This window comes from Belonocnema kinseyi, chromosome 7 (genome assembly GCF_010883055.1).
Source record: "Belonocnema kinseyi isolate 2016_QV_RU_SX_M_011 chromosome 7, B_treatae_v1, whole genome shotgun sequence".
In the NCBI taxonomy this organism is placed as follows: domain Eukaryota; kingdom Metazoa; phylum Arthropoda; class Insecta; order Hymenoptera; family Cynipidae; genus Belonocnema; species Belonocnema kinseyi.
Genome location: NC_046663.1, coordinates 142,229,696 through 142,247,796, shown reverse-complemented (window position 1 = coordinate 142,247,796; position 18,101 = coordinate 142,229,696). Strand labels below are relative to the sequence as shown.

Sequence of the window (18,101 nt, the reverse complement as noted above, 5' to 3'; positions counted from 1 at the left end):
TTGAGTATTTTAGATTACGAAGACTTAAATCTTGTGAATCAAAAAACTTGTTTAAAGAGCCATCAGATATAACTCTTGAGAAACGATACTGTAAGTAATTTGTAATATAATATATATATTAAGTAATTTGTTTCATCAAATCATTTTTACAAGTATGATAAAAGCCTTCATCAGATAGATTTTCAGAGGGTACCGTCGTCCTCGGCTCTCATACTTTATTCACACCTGACTTTGCAGGATGGACCTACAAAATATTTGACTACAAGAATCCCAGTCACATTTCTCAGAGTAATTGCCCAATTGCGTTTAAATAACCGATTTCAGCCTATAATTGTAATAAAAAATAACAGCCACAGAATAGATTTTAGGGATCATTGTATTTACTGCTATCAGGATATTTGTAGGTCCAAAAACGTGTATCATTTATTAATAGAATGTCATTTTTTTACTACCGAAAGACAATTATATATAAGTGAAGGTACGGCTGTGGAGGAACTGAGACAAGCTCGGTGTAAAATTCTGGATAATCCTGAAGCCAACGACATTAGAAAGGCAAATATATTTATAATTAAGATCTTTGAAGGTGTATAATTTAAAAAAGTTGTGAATTTATTTAATGATAATTAGTACTATTTTTAGTACTATTAGTACTATTTTTAGTACTATTAATACTATTATTTATTACTATTTAGTACTATTTTTGGTACTATTCTTACACAAATAAATATTCTATTATATACTTTGAAAACGATTAAACACTAATGTCGATTTTTGGTTAATACAATGTGTTTATACCGATTTATGCACTTTGAAATAAATACTGAGTGGCGATTTTTATGAACCGTAATACTTGGTCCAGTGTTTCAGCTGTCACGTACAAAATCAGGTCAGTAATTTAATGATATTCTTGATTAAATTACTAAATGTATTTATGCTGCATTCAAATCTGAAATCGGAATTTTCAAATTCAAAATGGCAGATGCAATATGGCGTCTATAGCTCTCCCAATGTTCGGATCGAAGTGAGTAAATATTTGTCGAACAGACCAGACAAGTATAGTCACTTGAGCGCTGTCATTGTGTGTCTCCATGTATAAATTGGAGTTTCGGAATTCAACATGTGCGACCCAATTGGTGTTGCTGCCGAGCGTGAAATCCCGAAGAACGAGACAAGACGGGACAAGACATACCTAGTTGTCTCGGTATTTCTCGTCTCGTTTTGCCTCGCTTCATTCTTCCTCGTATCTCGACTCGGCTTTTTCCGAGGAATGCGACAGATGTGCGCTAGCAGAGACAACAGCTCGTGGAAGCATTCAGAGCATTCTTTTGTCACCCTGACGCTCTAATGCTAATTAAGATTCTTTAATGTATACTTGAAGTCAATATATAATTATATATTATATTTTTTTGGCCATTACTGATTAATTTTATATCAAACACGACCATGTTTGGACTTTTTCAAAGATTAAAATTCACTATATTAATATACTATGTTTTTGATATATTCTGTCTAATATAACATAATATATGGAACAGAAAAATAAAAAGATATGCATATTTTCAAGTCCTTTGGAGTTTAGCGAATTTAAAACTAATTTAATCTTTTATATTTTAAATTAGAACTTAAAAATTTTTCGATGTGTAATTTTAATGTATAATAAGTTCTAAGTAACAAATAAGTCAATAATAATAATACTCATTTAAACTCATATGATGAAAACACAATGGGTTTTATAATTCACTCCTACGAAATTCATGTATGTATATTTGCATATTCATGTATGAAGATAAAATATTTTATAAATCGGAAACGCCTTGGCTCATGACGAAAGGCTCTTCGTTATAGAACATTTTGTTCACGAAACGTTGAAACAAGATCCACTTTTTTTTAATATACCAGTAAATTTTTTGAATTATATATTTTCGGATTATTTGTTTAATCCTGCTACATTTTATATAAAACATGATATTTTTTACTTGTAAAAACGTTTGGAAAATTGTAGCAAAATTGAATCCTTGGTGAAATTTTTTGTTATATTTAAAAAGCCTGATCAATTCTTTGAAATCTTTGTGAATTTCTTGGAATCTTTTAAAGCATGTTAAGTCTATGTTATAGCTTGAAATTTGTGTGAAATCTTTTGTAATCTTTTGAAATCTGAGAAAAATTCAATTGTTTGTAAAATTATTAGGAATATTTAAAAAGACTGATCAATTTTTTCAAATATTTGTAAAATATTTTAGAAATCCGTTGTAATAATTGTAAATGTTTGTGCAATCCTATAAAGATTAACATTTTTGTGAATTTCTTGAAATCTTTTAAAGCGTGTAAATTCTATGATAGATCTTGAAATTTATGTGAAATCCTTTTTAATCTTTTAAAATTGTAGCAAAATATAATTCTTTATGAAACTTTTGGAAATATTTACAAAACCCGACCAATCCTTTGAAGTATTTGTGAAATCTTTTAGAAATCTGTTGTAATAATTTAAAAACATGAAAATATTTTTAATCTTTGTGCAATCCTTTAAATGAATTAAAATCTGTGTGTATTTCTTGAAATCTTTTTAAGCGTGTAAAGTCTATATTAGATCGTGAAATTTATGTGAAACCTTTTTTAATCTTTAAAAATTGTAGCAAAATTGAATTCTTTGTGAAGTTTTTAGATATATTTAAAAAGCCTGATTAATTCTTTGAAATATTTTAAAACATGAAAATTTTTTTAATAATTGTGCAATCCTGTAAATAGATTAAAATCTTTGTGAATTTCTTGAAACCTTGTAAAGTGTGTAAATTCTATGAAAGATCTTGAAATTTATGTGAAATCATTTTAATATTTTAAAATTATAGCAAAATTCGATGTTTTGTGTAACTTTTAGATATATTTACAAAACCGGATCAATTCCGGTCGAAAGTTGTGTTTTCAACCCTAGACTGCTGAAACAGGCGACTTCGAAAGTCAGTTTACGCCGAACTTCATTCTGTGAAGCTTATTGATAGAGTTGAAAACAATTTTTTTTACTTCTTATTGTAAGTACGGGGGTGTTAATCGTGCATGTCATTGCCTACGTATTTACAAACAATGACACCTTTGATGAAATGCAATAAAGTTTCAAGCATCTCAAGTGAAATTTTCGATATATATATTTTACGAAAAATTGTATGCACAACTCGGGGCGAGGCAACAATTTCACTCGTGTGATATCTACCCTCGCTTCGCTCGGGCAGCTAACTTCGATCTCATGCAATTGTCGCCTTTCGCTCCTTGTTGCGCAATATAATATTTTATTTTATTCCGACATAAATGAAGATACAAATAAAGATACATGAATTTCACAGGGGTGAATTATAAAATCGACTGTTAGGCGCTTATGACTTACGACTGTGCAAGTAGTTACGCACATTCGAATTTATAAATGTCCCGACAAACTTTCAAAGTTATTGCAGAACATAAGATATCCATACGAGGTAGTACTGTCAAAAAATACATAATTTGTAATTGCCATAATATATAGACTATCTTCAAGTTCCAATTGCCAACAGCAGATTACTAATGAGCGTACTGAGAAAAAATGTCGGAAAAGATATAAAATATTCAAATATTTCTAACCCTGTTAATTTGTCAAATATCCGCCATATTGGGTGGGGCATCTTGAATTTCAGAACTGCAATTTATACATGGAAACAACCCACAAAAACAATCGTGTGATTATAGTTCCCTGGCCTGTTTGATCAAAACAACAAAACGAGCAGGGTTCCCGACAATAGGTCGGTCAACAATGCCGACCACTCTAGACCTGGAGGAACCAACGAAGATGGATTCAATGCGATGGATGGACGGAATCTCTTGATCTTTAGGTGGACGGAGCGACTAAATCAAGACTTGCTAGAGTGCTACGATGCGAGTGTGGCCCCTGAACAGGGTTACATGGCACGACTGCATGCTCTGTGTTGCGTGAACATTTTTCCGAAGGATCCGACCTCTGGACTATCAATTGTTGTGTGTATAAAGCAGCTAAAGCTTTAACCGATGCGAACCGTAAAACAAATCTAACGGTTGATCATAAGAAAAAAAGACGAATACATCAACTCGCCATGAAGACTACTGTCTTACCCAGCGTCTCGCATTCAGTGCGTGATTGACTACATCACATCTAGCAGGATTTTACCGCCAAGGTTCAAAAGTTCGTGCCCGAACTCCGGAGCGGCTATCACACACTTAACAAGTCAAAGCTCCTGACCATCAGGCTGCATATTGTTGACAGAATACGGATATTATCTGAAGATAAGAGAGGTCTAGAGCGGAGTGAGAGATGAAACAGAGAAAATAAACAGTTTCTCTCTGACTCATCTCGACTCTTCCAAGACCCTCCAGTTACTGTCGACCACCCGCCCAAACCAGAGGAGGTCAAAGTATTTTGAAAAGAAGTCTACGAAGTGTAGCATTGACTGGACGAAGACTCAGAGAACATAAATAGCTTCGAGGAGCTGTGTGACGCCCAATTCACAGCTATCCTAAATGATAGGATTGTTCGGGCAAAATTGAACCTGTAGCAAGAAATGTATGAACAACGCGCTCTACGAAAGACGTAGCAGAATTTCGGGAGAACCTGCTCATCGATAGCTGTGTCTGCAAAGATGCAGCATCCTACCAGCGTGACCTATTGATGGCCTGGAATGATTACCAGAAAGCTTTTGATTCGACTTCCCAAAGACTTATCATCTGTCGTTTGGAAGGCTTAAAGGTTCATCCGCAAATCGTGACGTGTATAGAGATTGATGCCGCTTTGGAAAATCAGATTTAATATCTCATATGGAAGAAATCGTTTGGCAACTAACAAGGTCACCTTTCAGAGAGGTGTATTTCAGGGCGGCACCATGAACCCACTCCTCTTTTGTCTCACAATATTGCCACTATCTCTAGCACTTCGATATTCCTACGGGTACTTCTGCGGAAAACCTGTAGATCGAAAGTACAAGAACACTTATGTATTTTACATGGACGATCTTAAGATCTTTGCTCAAAACAAAGAGCAACTACATCTAGCTCTAGGGGTATTCGAACGATATACTAAGGAAATAGGAATGAAATTTGGGTTAGATGAATGCGCCAAGGTTTATTTGAAGCGAGGAAAACTTAATAGCATCCCTGAAGACCCTGAGCTCGTGGATAGAAGCGCTATACGACACCTTTGCGCTAGAGAGACTTATACATACCTGGGCGTGCCATAGAGCCGCATTCAGGATGTGACATCTATAAAGGATACTCTCCGAAGCAGATACAAACGTTTTATCCGGCAGATTTGGTCTTAAAAACTGTCGGCGAGGATCAAAGTATCTGCAACGAACATGCTTGCCGTCCCGGTAGTACCCTATGCATTTGGAGTGCGACCAACGACGAAGAACCAGCTCAGATCCCTTGATACAGTACAAGTCCGATAACTTTCCAACTTCGGGGCTGTAGGAGCGGAAAATTCCAGGAATTCCGGACTTATCGGATACCGCCTCTTGTAGCACGATATTAGGTGTGCGCGTGCGTAAATCATGGGCGCAAATCATTAGCCAAATAGCGCACGGAGTGGGAGAACCACTATTAGTGTGCATGCTATACGCGTGATGACGTTTGAAGGGGAGTGCACACTTATCGGACAGCAAGTTATCGGACTTCTACGGTATCGGGACTCGAAAGGTTATGCACATGAACAAAAGCATGCATCTTAAGTCTTCTGTTCCGTGACTCTACAGCTCACGTCAACAAGGTGGTCGCGCATTATTGAATCTTGAATGTCTTCACAGCAGGATTATTCTGGGTATAGCACATAAAGTCGCCCGGATTGAAGTCTGGTACGGAGGGTTTCATTTTTGAATGTCAAGGCGGTGTCATTTCCACCTTTACATACCGTCACCAAATTTTGACCCAAGGCATTCCCGATGATAGCTTCAAGGCGTGCCATTAAACTCTAAATCCTATTTAAGTGTGGTTTCGGTTCTGGTTATAAATGGCCTTCAATAAAATCGAGCATAACATTCGTTCGATATCAACGTAAACATTCAGGGCGGCGTGAACCCACTCTGTGTCTACGCTGATGTTCGTCACGCTCGACTGAGCATCACCTCTATTTGGTCCCGCGGTCCTAACATCACCAAATTTCCGATGATGCAAAATGTAAAAGACTTTAATAACAGTTACTTTAATAGGATTCCCATTGTATTTCAAAACCCATAGATAATGCAAGTTTTTCGAAAAGAAAGGAAAAACATACGGTACTTAATTTTCTGTAAGACTGTAGCCTAAAAGATTTCTTCTATGAAAATCTAAACGCTCGAAAGTAAAAACACAGAACAAAAGCTGTACTCCCCATAGAATAAACAATAAACGACAGAACACCCAGGCGAACGCACGCTCCGTGAATTTTGAGCTGTGAACTGTGGAATTCTATAAACTTGCGTTATTCTACAAGATGGTGATGGATAAGAAACAAGTTGTATTATCGAACTCCACATACGATTCGATTACCATTTTTTCCCACACATTTCTCCTCAGTGCAACTTAATGTCACGCGTCAAACAGTCGCTACTATTGAAAACGAACAGTCGTTAATACTTTCATTGCAGTCGCACCAAGTGCTGCTGAATCGTTATCCTCTAACTCAACAATATCGTTTAGAGATTTCTTGTTAAGGATACTTATTATTTGTGAATACACTACTTTTTTTAATGAAGTCACAATTTGAGAATTTTGCATTAATCACCAGTATTTTAATTCGCGTTTAAAAACATGCAACTATTTACAGAGAAATATTTTTAGCGGCGAATGCATTCTCTTAAACTTATGGTCTTTCTCCCAATAATCACAATAAAAACTGTATCTTGCGTGCTTAACAACATTTAACTAAATACAGGTAAACAATTCCAGCATTGTAAACACATGAAGAAGATCGTCGATGTACGATCGAAACGTTGTTGTTTCCATCATACTGTGAGACCTCGCAGTTCAATTTAAATAAATAAATGGACCAGTGATCAAAACCAAAATCTAACTTCATTACATCATGTAATGTTAGTGAATGTTCAAAAATCTGCAACGAATGCTCAAATTTTCTAAAGTAAAATAATCCATTCACAGTGGTAATTCAAATAAAATAAGCATTTTTTCGCAAAAATAAGCTTGCACGAGTTCTGAATATTTTTTTCTGAACTTTGAAAAAAGAAGTTATTTTGAAACCCAAAGGCATAGTTGGTTCAGGAGCCATATTAGAAAAATATTAAGCCTTTTCCAGACCATCCTAGTGTACGCTTTACATAATTTGCATTCATTATGAACAGTAAGAAATACTAATCATTCCATTTATAAATGGAAATAAGAAAAGTACGAATTAAAATTAATAGGGCAAGGACAGCTCAATATTAATTGGTTATTCACTTTACAAGTTTATGGCCATGAGATACAAACCTCAAGATAATTTTACCGACAATTTTTCGCAACTTCCTCCAGCGTAAATGAAATGAGATATCGAGATGAAAATTTAGGTTATTAAATAAAAGTCACTAAGGAAGGTTTACCAACTGCTAAATGCTTATAATTAAAAAAAGGTCACATCTTTTTATGTTGCTATTATAAACATTTATCAGTAGAGTCTTTTATTTAATTACCTTTTTAATTCAAATTCAACAAGAAATAAAAGGAAAAAAGAATATTGAAATACCTCACGAATCAGAAAGAATGGTATATATATATATATATATATATATATATATATACCTTGTCAATGAAAACACCTACCTGCGTTTTATTGTACTAAACACAGACTACACTCACTTAACATCATTGTTCTGTTTGTGTATAACATACTGAAAACCATTGCACACGTTATCACTAAAAATCTGCAAATTCCATGATTCACTATTATCCATTTCAACAAACTCGCGAACACTCGCGAACCGCAAGCTACGTAATACTGACGAAGGTCGAGAGGTTATTGCGCTAATAGACTCCCCCGATTCTTGTGGTAAGTCGGGAAGATCTGCGTATAAAGTGCAACGTTGTCAGGTTTTCATCTTACGACGACATGCTATCAAAATTCATCACTTTGGGTAAAAAAATCTTACTTTGGTTGAAAATTCGACTATTTGTACAGAATATTAATCTGATAAAAAGAGATATTTCAGGTTCCAATAAAATACAAAACTAAGAATATTCACCGACAGTTCGTGAACATTGCAGTTCACTTCTTCAGGGCTAACCTGAAACTGATGTTATCAGGTTATGTTGTTTTCATGTATACTCTCTAGTATGCCTGTTGAAAACACTGGCATTTTGTTCAGAATTCTACTATTTTATTTGGTTGAGAAGTAAGTTTTTTATCACATTCCGGCAGACTTCAGGTCGATTCGCATTGGGTTTCAAACCTGACTCGGAAATTTGCTTCAAACTTGAAAAAATTACATGAAATTTTTGTGATTAGTGGTTAAAGTTGCCATGATAACCTGGGATGATTTTGCCGAAGAACCAAAAATCCAGAATATAAGATGTACTTAAGACATAATTCCTTCAATTGGAAAAAAATGTTTATAACCGAGCTTCAAAACTTCCTAATGTGAAACTTAATGAAAGTATAGTACTCCCCAAATTTCAAATGTCCGAAATATCAAATTTTCGAAATTTTAATTTCCCGAAAACTTAAATAACCGAAAAAAGTAATATTTGATATTTGTTTCCTCTAATTTTCATAAACATATATGATAAATTTCAGGTTTTCGAGTTGTCGCGTCTTTGTACTTACCTCTATATCATAAAATGTATAATATTATATTTTTTATTTCTTAATATTTATTAGTGTTAAATCATGTCTGAAATATCAAATTTTCGAAATTTTAATTTCCTGAAAACTTAAATAACCGAAAAAAGTAATATTTGATATTTGTTTCCTCTAATTTTCATAAACATATATGATAAATTTCAGGTTTTCGAGTTGTCGCGTCTTTGTACTTACCTCTCCATCATAAAATGTATAACATTATATTTTTTATTTCTTAATATTTATTAGTGTTAAATCATGTCCGAAATATCAAATTTTCGAAATTTTAATTTCCCGAAAACTTAAATAACCGAAAAAAGTAATATTTGATATTTGTTTCCTCTAATTTTCATAAACATATATGATAAATTTCAGGTTTTCGAGTTGTCGCGTCTTTGTACTTACCTCTATATCATAAAATATATAACATTATATTTTTATTTCTTAATATTTATTAGTGTTAAATCATGTTTTCTGCTTTACATTGGATTTTTACTCAGAATTATTTTGCGATTCTATCAGGTATATAACTTCTACCCGGTATATCGATAAAAATTGACCAAATTAGCTTAGCTTGTATTTTAACGGGCAACAACATTTTACTTTTTTAAATATTTACTTTTATTTCAATAAAAATGTTAATCAGAATATTATGGTTTTCGAGCCCCAAAGTTGTGGCAACCAGTTGAACTCAATATTTCAAAAGGTTGATTTTTCAATAAAATATTCTTTGACTTTTAAGATACGAATTTGTTTAATCGTTCACTAAAATAGTAATTATTAGTTAAATAGAATATCCAGCAAATATTGTGAAATACAGAGAACAAAAAAATTTAAGTAAAAATTTAAAAAAAAAATTATTTTTTACAAAAAGCTTATTGAAATAGCTTACTAAGCCATAAAACTAAAAGTTAATTTTTCACATTTAATGTTACAGGGATTCAATGTTTTGTTATGAATGATTGCAGAATGCAGATAGTTATAAAAATCAGTGGTTTTTAGAAATAAGAAAGCACTAACCCGGTCCAACTTTCCCATTCATTGGAATTTCCCCTTGAAACGTAGATTCAACTGACTTTTTCAAATTGGGTTGTAATTGCAATCCAACAGGTACAATGGGAGCTGGTGTGTACTCTGAAGCAGATTTTCCTAGTCTTTTTGCTATAGGTCTTTTAACAATGACTTTACTTTGTGTTTGAGATTCTGGAATTGTTTTACCTGCTTCTTCTGTTGATATAATTGCAATATTCAATATATCTTTTGCTCTGAAACATAAACAAGTACATAAATATAGTATAAATACACTGTTGAAGAACGGTTTACCAATATAGAGACGAATTGTAATGTTTGATAATTTTGGATAAATGAGTTTGTAATCAAAATTATTAATTTATGAAAACATAATAAACATAATGAAAGATATCTTAGTGTTACCTATACGGATGTGCTAGTTTCGATAATGTTAAATTACAGTAATAAGGAAACCTACACAGCATAAAAAGTAAATTTGAGAAAGGACGCAATTATGTAATTTCGAAACTATAAAAAAGGGGCATCGTAATTTAAGATATAAAGGTCGAATTTCGATAATTAGAATAGTTAACATATGAAGGATAACAACACCACAAAAAAGGACATTGTAACTTCGGATATACGGGTCGAAATTCGATAATTAAAATGGTTATTTCTGAAAGTATCTAAACTTCGCGTAAGCTGAGAGCTTCTATCTAAACAATTATATCAATTCAATCACATAAAAATACTACATGTAAACTAATCGTAATAATCAGACAACTATAATTCCCTAACTTGAAGCTAGTTGACAAACTTTTAAACATTTAAAATATCACATACGCTTTAGGGGATGGTGTACCTTAATCTTTCAAGAGCATTGCCGTGGAAGATATGATTTTTATTTCGGCCCGTAGCCACTGAAAGCACCAATTATCTCGCACCGAGCCATTTTTATCAGGAAGACGTACAGGACCCTCTTGATTATACCTTTTCCTTAGCGGATCCTCATACCCACTGACCTTTCCCCTGAGACCGTTGTTTAGATTCTAATTCCTCACTATTTCTCGGGAAACTTCGTTAATCATCTGTGAAATGCTCAATATATTCATGCATGATAAAATTGGTGGGTCCTGGGTATATTCATGTAACCAGCTCATTACACGATTCCCCTTTTCGAATTTTCGACGGGGTGAGGGAATCTGAAAAATGCTCCAATCCGGTCTGCGGTCCCTCTGATTACAATACCTTCATTCTTCTTCACTGATAATTCGCAAAGTACTTAGTTGCTTTACGATGTAGCAATGTGTGGTACCCCCGTTGTTCCAACTTTATACGACTCTCTTTATGAAATTTGAAGAGCGGGCGAGAGAAATTCCAAAATATAGCCTTGAAATGACCTGGGCTTCCCTCTACTTCTATTCTACTTTTCCATTGTGTAGATATTTACAATAAATATGTTTATATTATTTTAAATTATTTTTTACTAATTTCATCTAAAATTTTCTTAAGAATATCTATTTGTATATCTTTTAATCGAACGTTAAAATATACCTTTTCTCCTAACATCTCCATCACTCTTATTAATTTTATGTATAATAGTGTGTCAAATATGCAGCATACTGAGGAGATATTCACTCTCGAATCTTTCGTTTTTAGCTATAGGAAACGTGAAAAATAACACGGAATAAAGGAACGTAACGAAAGACGTTACGTTTGCAGTTAAATCGTATTCTACATTAACATCACATTACAAAGAACAAAAAAATGTATCGATGAATCCATAATATTGTCGCGAAGAATCACGATTATGCTTATTTAAAAGGTAAATCCGAGCGAATCTTTATAGAAGAAGCCAGTTTAACACGAATTAAGCATTGGCAAGGTACAAGGTAAGATACGAAAGTGCGGGCAAGGAGGAACGAGCGTTAGCCCATCCTCCCTCCACCGCTCACACGTAAACACGACACCACGAAGGTAACGAAGTTCTAAATGTTATCTTTTAATCTTAACTACAACAATGCTATCTATAAAACCTCAAGCCAAAGGAAATAAATTTCGTTAAAAGATATTATCCGTTAGAGAACTTTCAATATCACGAAACTGTTTGAGTTAATTTAAGTTTATGCTACAATTAAAAAAAGTGGAAGATTTTGATATTAGCGCAACGTTCATTATCCCGTGCGTAGCGAGAGTAATTATCCCATGAATTCAAAATAGAGCTTTTTTAAAGAGTGGCATATGATACTTTTTTCATAATTCTCGAAAAAATGCCAGTTTTTAAAATTTTTTTGCGCGAGAAAGGTGATCGATTCTTTTCCACGAGCAAAATAGTGGAAAAAACTGACACCTCTAATCATTAAAAAAAAAACAATAGTCCATCATTTTGAACCATAACTAAATTAGCTACGTGATTTCGAAGCAATTTAATCAAATTGCGAAAAAGGAGCCCGTTATCAGTTTTTAGCATGGCAGACATAAAAATTTAACCAGTCGTTTGTCAATTTTGAAATATCGAGTTGTTAGTCCATTTGAACTGCTGAATCATTGTTTTCAACCCCGGCGATAGTTTACTCAAAACACTAAAATTTAGGGAAGCCTTTAAGTTAGGTACATATACTCAAAGTGAGTTGCATATTCTCAAGAAACGTATACGTTAAGTGAATACGTGTACGTGACTCGCACGAAAGAGAGAGTAAGGCTAAATAAGCGAGAAAAAGACCCGCCGTCTTATGTGCCACGCGTAAGAGGCATTAAGAATTATTAAAGCTATTCAAATTCCTTTCAGGTAAAAATCAATTTTTCAAGTACATGAAATCAAGAACAATTATCTGAATAAAAATGACTAACTTAGATAATTTTCAAATTACGTACACTTCAATATTTCCAAGCCATTAAGAAAAATATCACTTCAAAAATCTATCGTCGTTCTTCACATCTCTATGTTGTGGAGTCCATGTCAAGTGATAACAAGAATTTTCTTAATGGAATGGTATATGGCTGTATATCCGATTTTAAATTTTTTTTTGTTTTCATCAGAAGCCATACCTGTGTTCCACAAGTTCTGAAAGTTTTATCTTGACATCGCTAGTGGTTAATTAGAAAATAAACCACGCCACGCCCACTGTGATTCGCTCATGAACATATAGAAAGGGACCGATAACTCTGTGGGAGAACGGAAATGGGCTCCAGAGAGAGAAAACACATGTGAGATGCAGATCTTACTTTATCTATTCCAGGAATGTGTCAAGTGAAACGGGGGCACCGGGTATTGCCTTAATATTCTGTGCGGTTAACTTTTTTAAAACAATTATGAACAATACATTATAAATTTGTAGTTATACTAAATTGAATTTTTGATAACATGTATGCAAAAAATTCTGTTTCAGTTAGCTTATCAAAAGAACTTACTAACTTTAAATTCTTCTTGAAATTAGATTGTAAATGCTATAATCATAATCATTTTGTGAGATTAAAAATAGTTTAAAAAGTGTCAGAAATTTGAAAAATAGTGTCATACAATTTTTCAATTAATAAAATTATGTGTAGCTCGAAATCAAAAACGATGGAAGGAAAGATTGAATTTGTAATTTTTGTATCTCCACAAGTTTGTATGCATTCGCATGAACCTCTTGTACTATTTTATATAGCTCAGAAAAAATATGAAAAAATGTATCCACTTCTTTTCTATTGGCGCTCGAGATATGTGAGACTTTAAACAAAACAAAATCGATTGCCTGCAATTTTACTTTAGAAATTTTCTTTTGTTGCTTTGATCTTGCCTTTGCTCTTCTTCTCCATTCTCTCTCGCGCATTTTTGAGTAGAATATTCTGGCGTTCTGATCTTTCGAGGGCACCCCGAAACTTAGTTTGTACGAAGCAAAACCAGTACTGTCATTGGTAACTGTATTTATCCAGTTTTTCATTCTGTATATTTAATTTGCCCAGTAGGTGTGGCGTTGTGAACAATATCGCCTGAAAAATCTACATAAATTTCTCACTGCCCATTCAACAGCCTTCGACTCATGATGACGAATGCTGGAGAAACAGACCTTCATCCCGAATTCACTTCATATTTTCTTTCATTTTAGCGAAGTAAACTGCGTGCCATGATCTTGGAGAGTTTGTGTCGATTTTGCAATTAGTTTAAAATAATGGCCATGTACGCTTGAGTATTTTCTTCCTTGATTGGATATAGCATAACAAGTTTAGAAAAAACATCCTTAAAGACAAATAGATACTTCATTCCTGATCTCGATGTAGGCGATGTGCTATAGAAATCTGCTGCTATCAATTCGTGTGGGTTTTAAGGTATTATCGGTTTATATTTTCCCTCTATTGCCAAGTTTAAATGGTCGGTTTTTTGACATAGGTCACAAGTTTTTCTTCGCCTTTTGACGTCTTTTCTCGCAACCCTCTCTAGTATAGATTTTCTTTCAACGGAATTTACTGTCATCGCAACATTTTTTCTTTGCTGATATTTTCTGTATTCGATCTTTACCATTGTCTTTATTTTAAAGAATATTTTGATTATTAAGAGGGTTTCGCTTTTTCCCGGTTTCCGTACACTTTTTCTCATTCACAATAATGTATTTATTTGCCGATTTTTGAATTCTTGTATGGATTGTCATTCTTTGCGTGACTCACTTTTATTTTTGTGTGCTCGCACTAAGTTTTCTATTGACTTTAATTTGAAAGTTACATCTAGTTCATTAAATTCTTCATTATTGAGTTTTATTGATAAATTTGAATATTTAATGTCAGATATATTTTTTACACAAAAGGTCGTACCTAAAATAATTTCGAGATTTAGTTTTGGAACTACTTATAAAATTTTAATTGTATCTAACTTGCAAAAAATAAAAAAAAAACCTTCGAGATACACTCAACTTCAGAAACCTGTGTCTATTACTGCTCGTATTTTTCTTCTTCTCATTTTGCATTAATTAGTGGGCACCTATACTTATTTCGTTTATATTCTTCAATAAATTCATTATAAAGTTCCCTCTCAATATCAAAAGCTATGCCCTTTATCATGTTACGGAGCCACCGACATGCAATTGGACCATAATCACAGTCGTTCAATATTTTAAATCATTCCTGTCAACAATTTCCTATATTTCGGAATTTGATTCAGAGTCCGAGTTATAATTATCACGTTCTTGGCATTCTTCGTTAATTGCGGCAATCTTGTATCGTTTATCATTTGCGCGAGGCTGTTTATTACGAGTATTGTACTTTCCTCCACTCGTATTGTCATACGAGTCACGGTTATCATTCCTCTCACTTTCCCTACTCTTGCGACTCCAATTATCTCTCTCGCGTGATTGCCTATCACGATTCCCAATTTCGTCCGCATTTCCGCATTTCTCCGATTTTCGCGTCGATCATTTCTATCCCTATTTAGCCGGTCATATCCATTTGCTTCATCTCTTTTGTAATCTTCATATCTGTTTTTCTCTTCCCTATATCGCAAATTATCTTTTCTCTCATGCTGATCTCTTCTTTCCGATAATCTCTTTCTTTTTCCAGTGATCTGTTTCTTTTTTCCACAGATTTATTTTTTTTTCCTAGCATAGCGCTCGGGGCTACGAAAGATTCCATCAATACCAGGCCTACTCCATCTAACTTTGTCATTATCTCTTTATTTATCTCTATTTCATTTATTATTATTATCGGATTTATTTTTTTCGTATACGAGCATCCCTTTGGGATAGGTTTGAAAATGTATGTAATACAAGTGAAGTTCGTTTATTAAACACTGACCAAAAGTATGATTTCATATTTAACGAAGACACCGAAGAAGAGAAAAGTTTAGGTTCCTTCAAATATAGCCTTGTGGGAGAAAAGGTTTCACAAGTCTAGCAGAGTATCCACTGCATCGTCACGGAATTCGCCTATTGTAATATGCACAAATAGAAACAAAAATAAAAACATGCCGCTTCTTCGCCACTCTGAAAATGGTCAGAATAATGCGCGGCATACGGAAATGCAAGCGGCTGAAAAATACTGGAGGTGACGACGCTGAATATCAGGCAAGCGGGCTAGAGGCTAGAGGGAAGAATAGGGATGAACAAGGGTGTAAGAAGGAGCAAAGAAGGGGGTACAGGAGTAGTCGTGGGGCGTGGGGGAGGGGGCAACTCCACTAGATATCTCGTTATGGACACCATTTGCTCAACTAGATATTTTTCTACGTGTACATTCTTTCAGAACTCTCTTATGAAATTGTTCAATAATTTCCTCATTTTTTTAATATTATGGCAACGGTGGATGAAAATATTAAGCCCGCCTTCTAGCTCATTAAAATACCGCACGAAACTGCTGTCTCTTCGCGAAAATCTTCTGCTTCGCCATTCATTCACTAATTTAGTTTTAAATGATAAGAAAAAAAATCTGCCAATAAATCCGATTTAAATTGATCGAAATTGCCCCAATTTGAAATATTCGTAAAGCTCCATGCTCTTCGTTTCAACGCACTTTTTATGATGAGAGCTTTAGCATCACCTGGAATTTTTTAAATTTCTTAATATTTTACAAGTTACCATAAATATTCCATGGGATTGCTGTCATACTCATCATAGATAATTGGAATTATAATATTTATTTAAACCCTTTGATGAGATAACTCAGATTTTCCAAGGTGGCCATTATTTTTTCCTCTCGGCTTTCTCCAGGTAAAAATTCGTGATTTCTCCTGGTTTAAAAATTATATATACTGCAGTTGCTAAAAGTGCCATGTAAAAAAAAAATTTTTATTTTACCGATCGCGAAAGAACTCTTTTTGTCAAGTGGTGTGTTTTTGGCTTTGGTGGAGGAAATAAGGGTGAGTGGATGCAGAAAAGGCAGTAAGTGCGGAGATCGAGTGTAAAGGAAGAAGGATGAGTGAAGGCAAAGGTGTGAAGGGTGAAAGTGAGTTGTTTTGAAGTGAAAATTTGGAGCGTGTGAAGTTTTTGAGGTTAGAAGTGAAAAAATAGTTGCTTGGTCAGGGGGGCAAGAGGTAGGAAATAAAGGCGGGAAACGTCACAAAGCTTTGGGTAAGGTAGGATGCCGACGACGCGAAGTCCACAAACTGGCGCCAGAGGGCAACAGTTACTGAACGATCGTACAAAGCAGAAAACCGTAGTGGCTGCAACAGCTGACGTTGCTGAAAGCATTGAAAGTGGGGGGATGGGTGACGTTGATCGCAGTGACAGCAGCGGTGATGAAAGTGCCGAGAAGTCGAGCCGGGTGGGGAGGGTAGCGGATTCAGGTACGGGCAAGCAACGAGGAAGGCCCTGAAATTTACAGCGCCTTAACAAGCTAGGCAACGCGTGTTCGAACAGAAGTCTGGACGAATAGCAAAAAAAGGCAAGCGCGACTAGCAGTGAAAGGGAGGAAAAAAGGAAAAGAGTGGCTGGGAAAGATGAGGTAGAAAGGGGCCAGGAGAACAAGAGAGTTAGAATAGAATAGAGTTAGAGCGGGCATCCAGTCTAGAAAATAGGAATGAGCATATGGGGGAAAAACAGAACATGAGAAAATAGTTCAAGGGAATGAAAAGAACGTCCGAAGTGAGAATGAAAGATTGAAGAAAAGACTCAGTGAGATCGAAAGAATATTAGAAGAGGAAGAAAGGGCAAAGAGGAAAAAAAAACATAGTAGTCAAGAGATTAAAAGTGGAGAGTGAAACAGGAGAAGTGGAAATAACAAATCTTTTTCGAGATATTAGAGTGCAGGTAAGGGTAGAAGGAGTCAAGAGAATAGGAGGGACAAAGGAAGGAAAAGAAGGAATGTTTCTAGTAAAAGTGGGGAGTGAGGAGGAGAAAAAGAAAATTATGGAGAAAAAAATTATTGACAAGAAGAAGGGAGAGAATTGAAGAAGATCTGACATGGAGGGAAAGGAAAAGGAGATGGCAAATAGATCAGAGGGCTTGGGTAGAGAGGAAAAAGGGCCATATGGTATGGCTAGGGAGACCGGTTATGGATAAATGGGGAGGAATGGTGCTGGGATGAAGAATTAGAAGAATTAAGGAAAAAAGGAAAAAATCTTGAGAAAGGTAGGGGGAAGGGAGATGAAAAAGAGTCTAGAAGTAAATCAGAGGGGTTTCCAAGCGGCAAAGGGGAAACAAAGTAAAGAGGAAAGAAGAGGGAGGGGAAGAGAGAAAGGTGAAAATAGCTTTCTGGAATATGTCAGGTTTGAAGAACAAGAACAAAGGATAAAAGATGTTACCGAAAGGTTATGTGTGGACAATGCAAGAAGCAAGAAAGGAACACGTTAAAGGGAGAGGGATGGGCGGCATGGTGTCAGGGGTGAAAAAAG

At 34.7% G+C, this 18,101-nt stretch overlaps 1 protein-coding gene across 3 annotated transcripts in view; it reads right to left on the bottom strand.

Moving 5' to 3' along the window:
* The window catches only part of LOC117176066 (enhancer of mRNA-decapping protein 3), a 138,192-nt gene that overhangs the window by 100,022 nt on the left and 20,069 nt on the right, over positions 1–18,101 (bottom strand). For all 3 annotated transcript variants that reach the window (XM_033366071.1, XM_033366070.1, XM_033366072.1), the window contains one exon: positions 9,815–10,059. In XM_033366071.1, the coding sequence (XP_033221962.1) occupies positions 9,815–10,059 (245 nt within the window). The remainder of the gene's footprint in view (positions 1–9,814; positions 10,060–18,101) is intronic.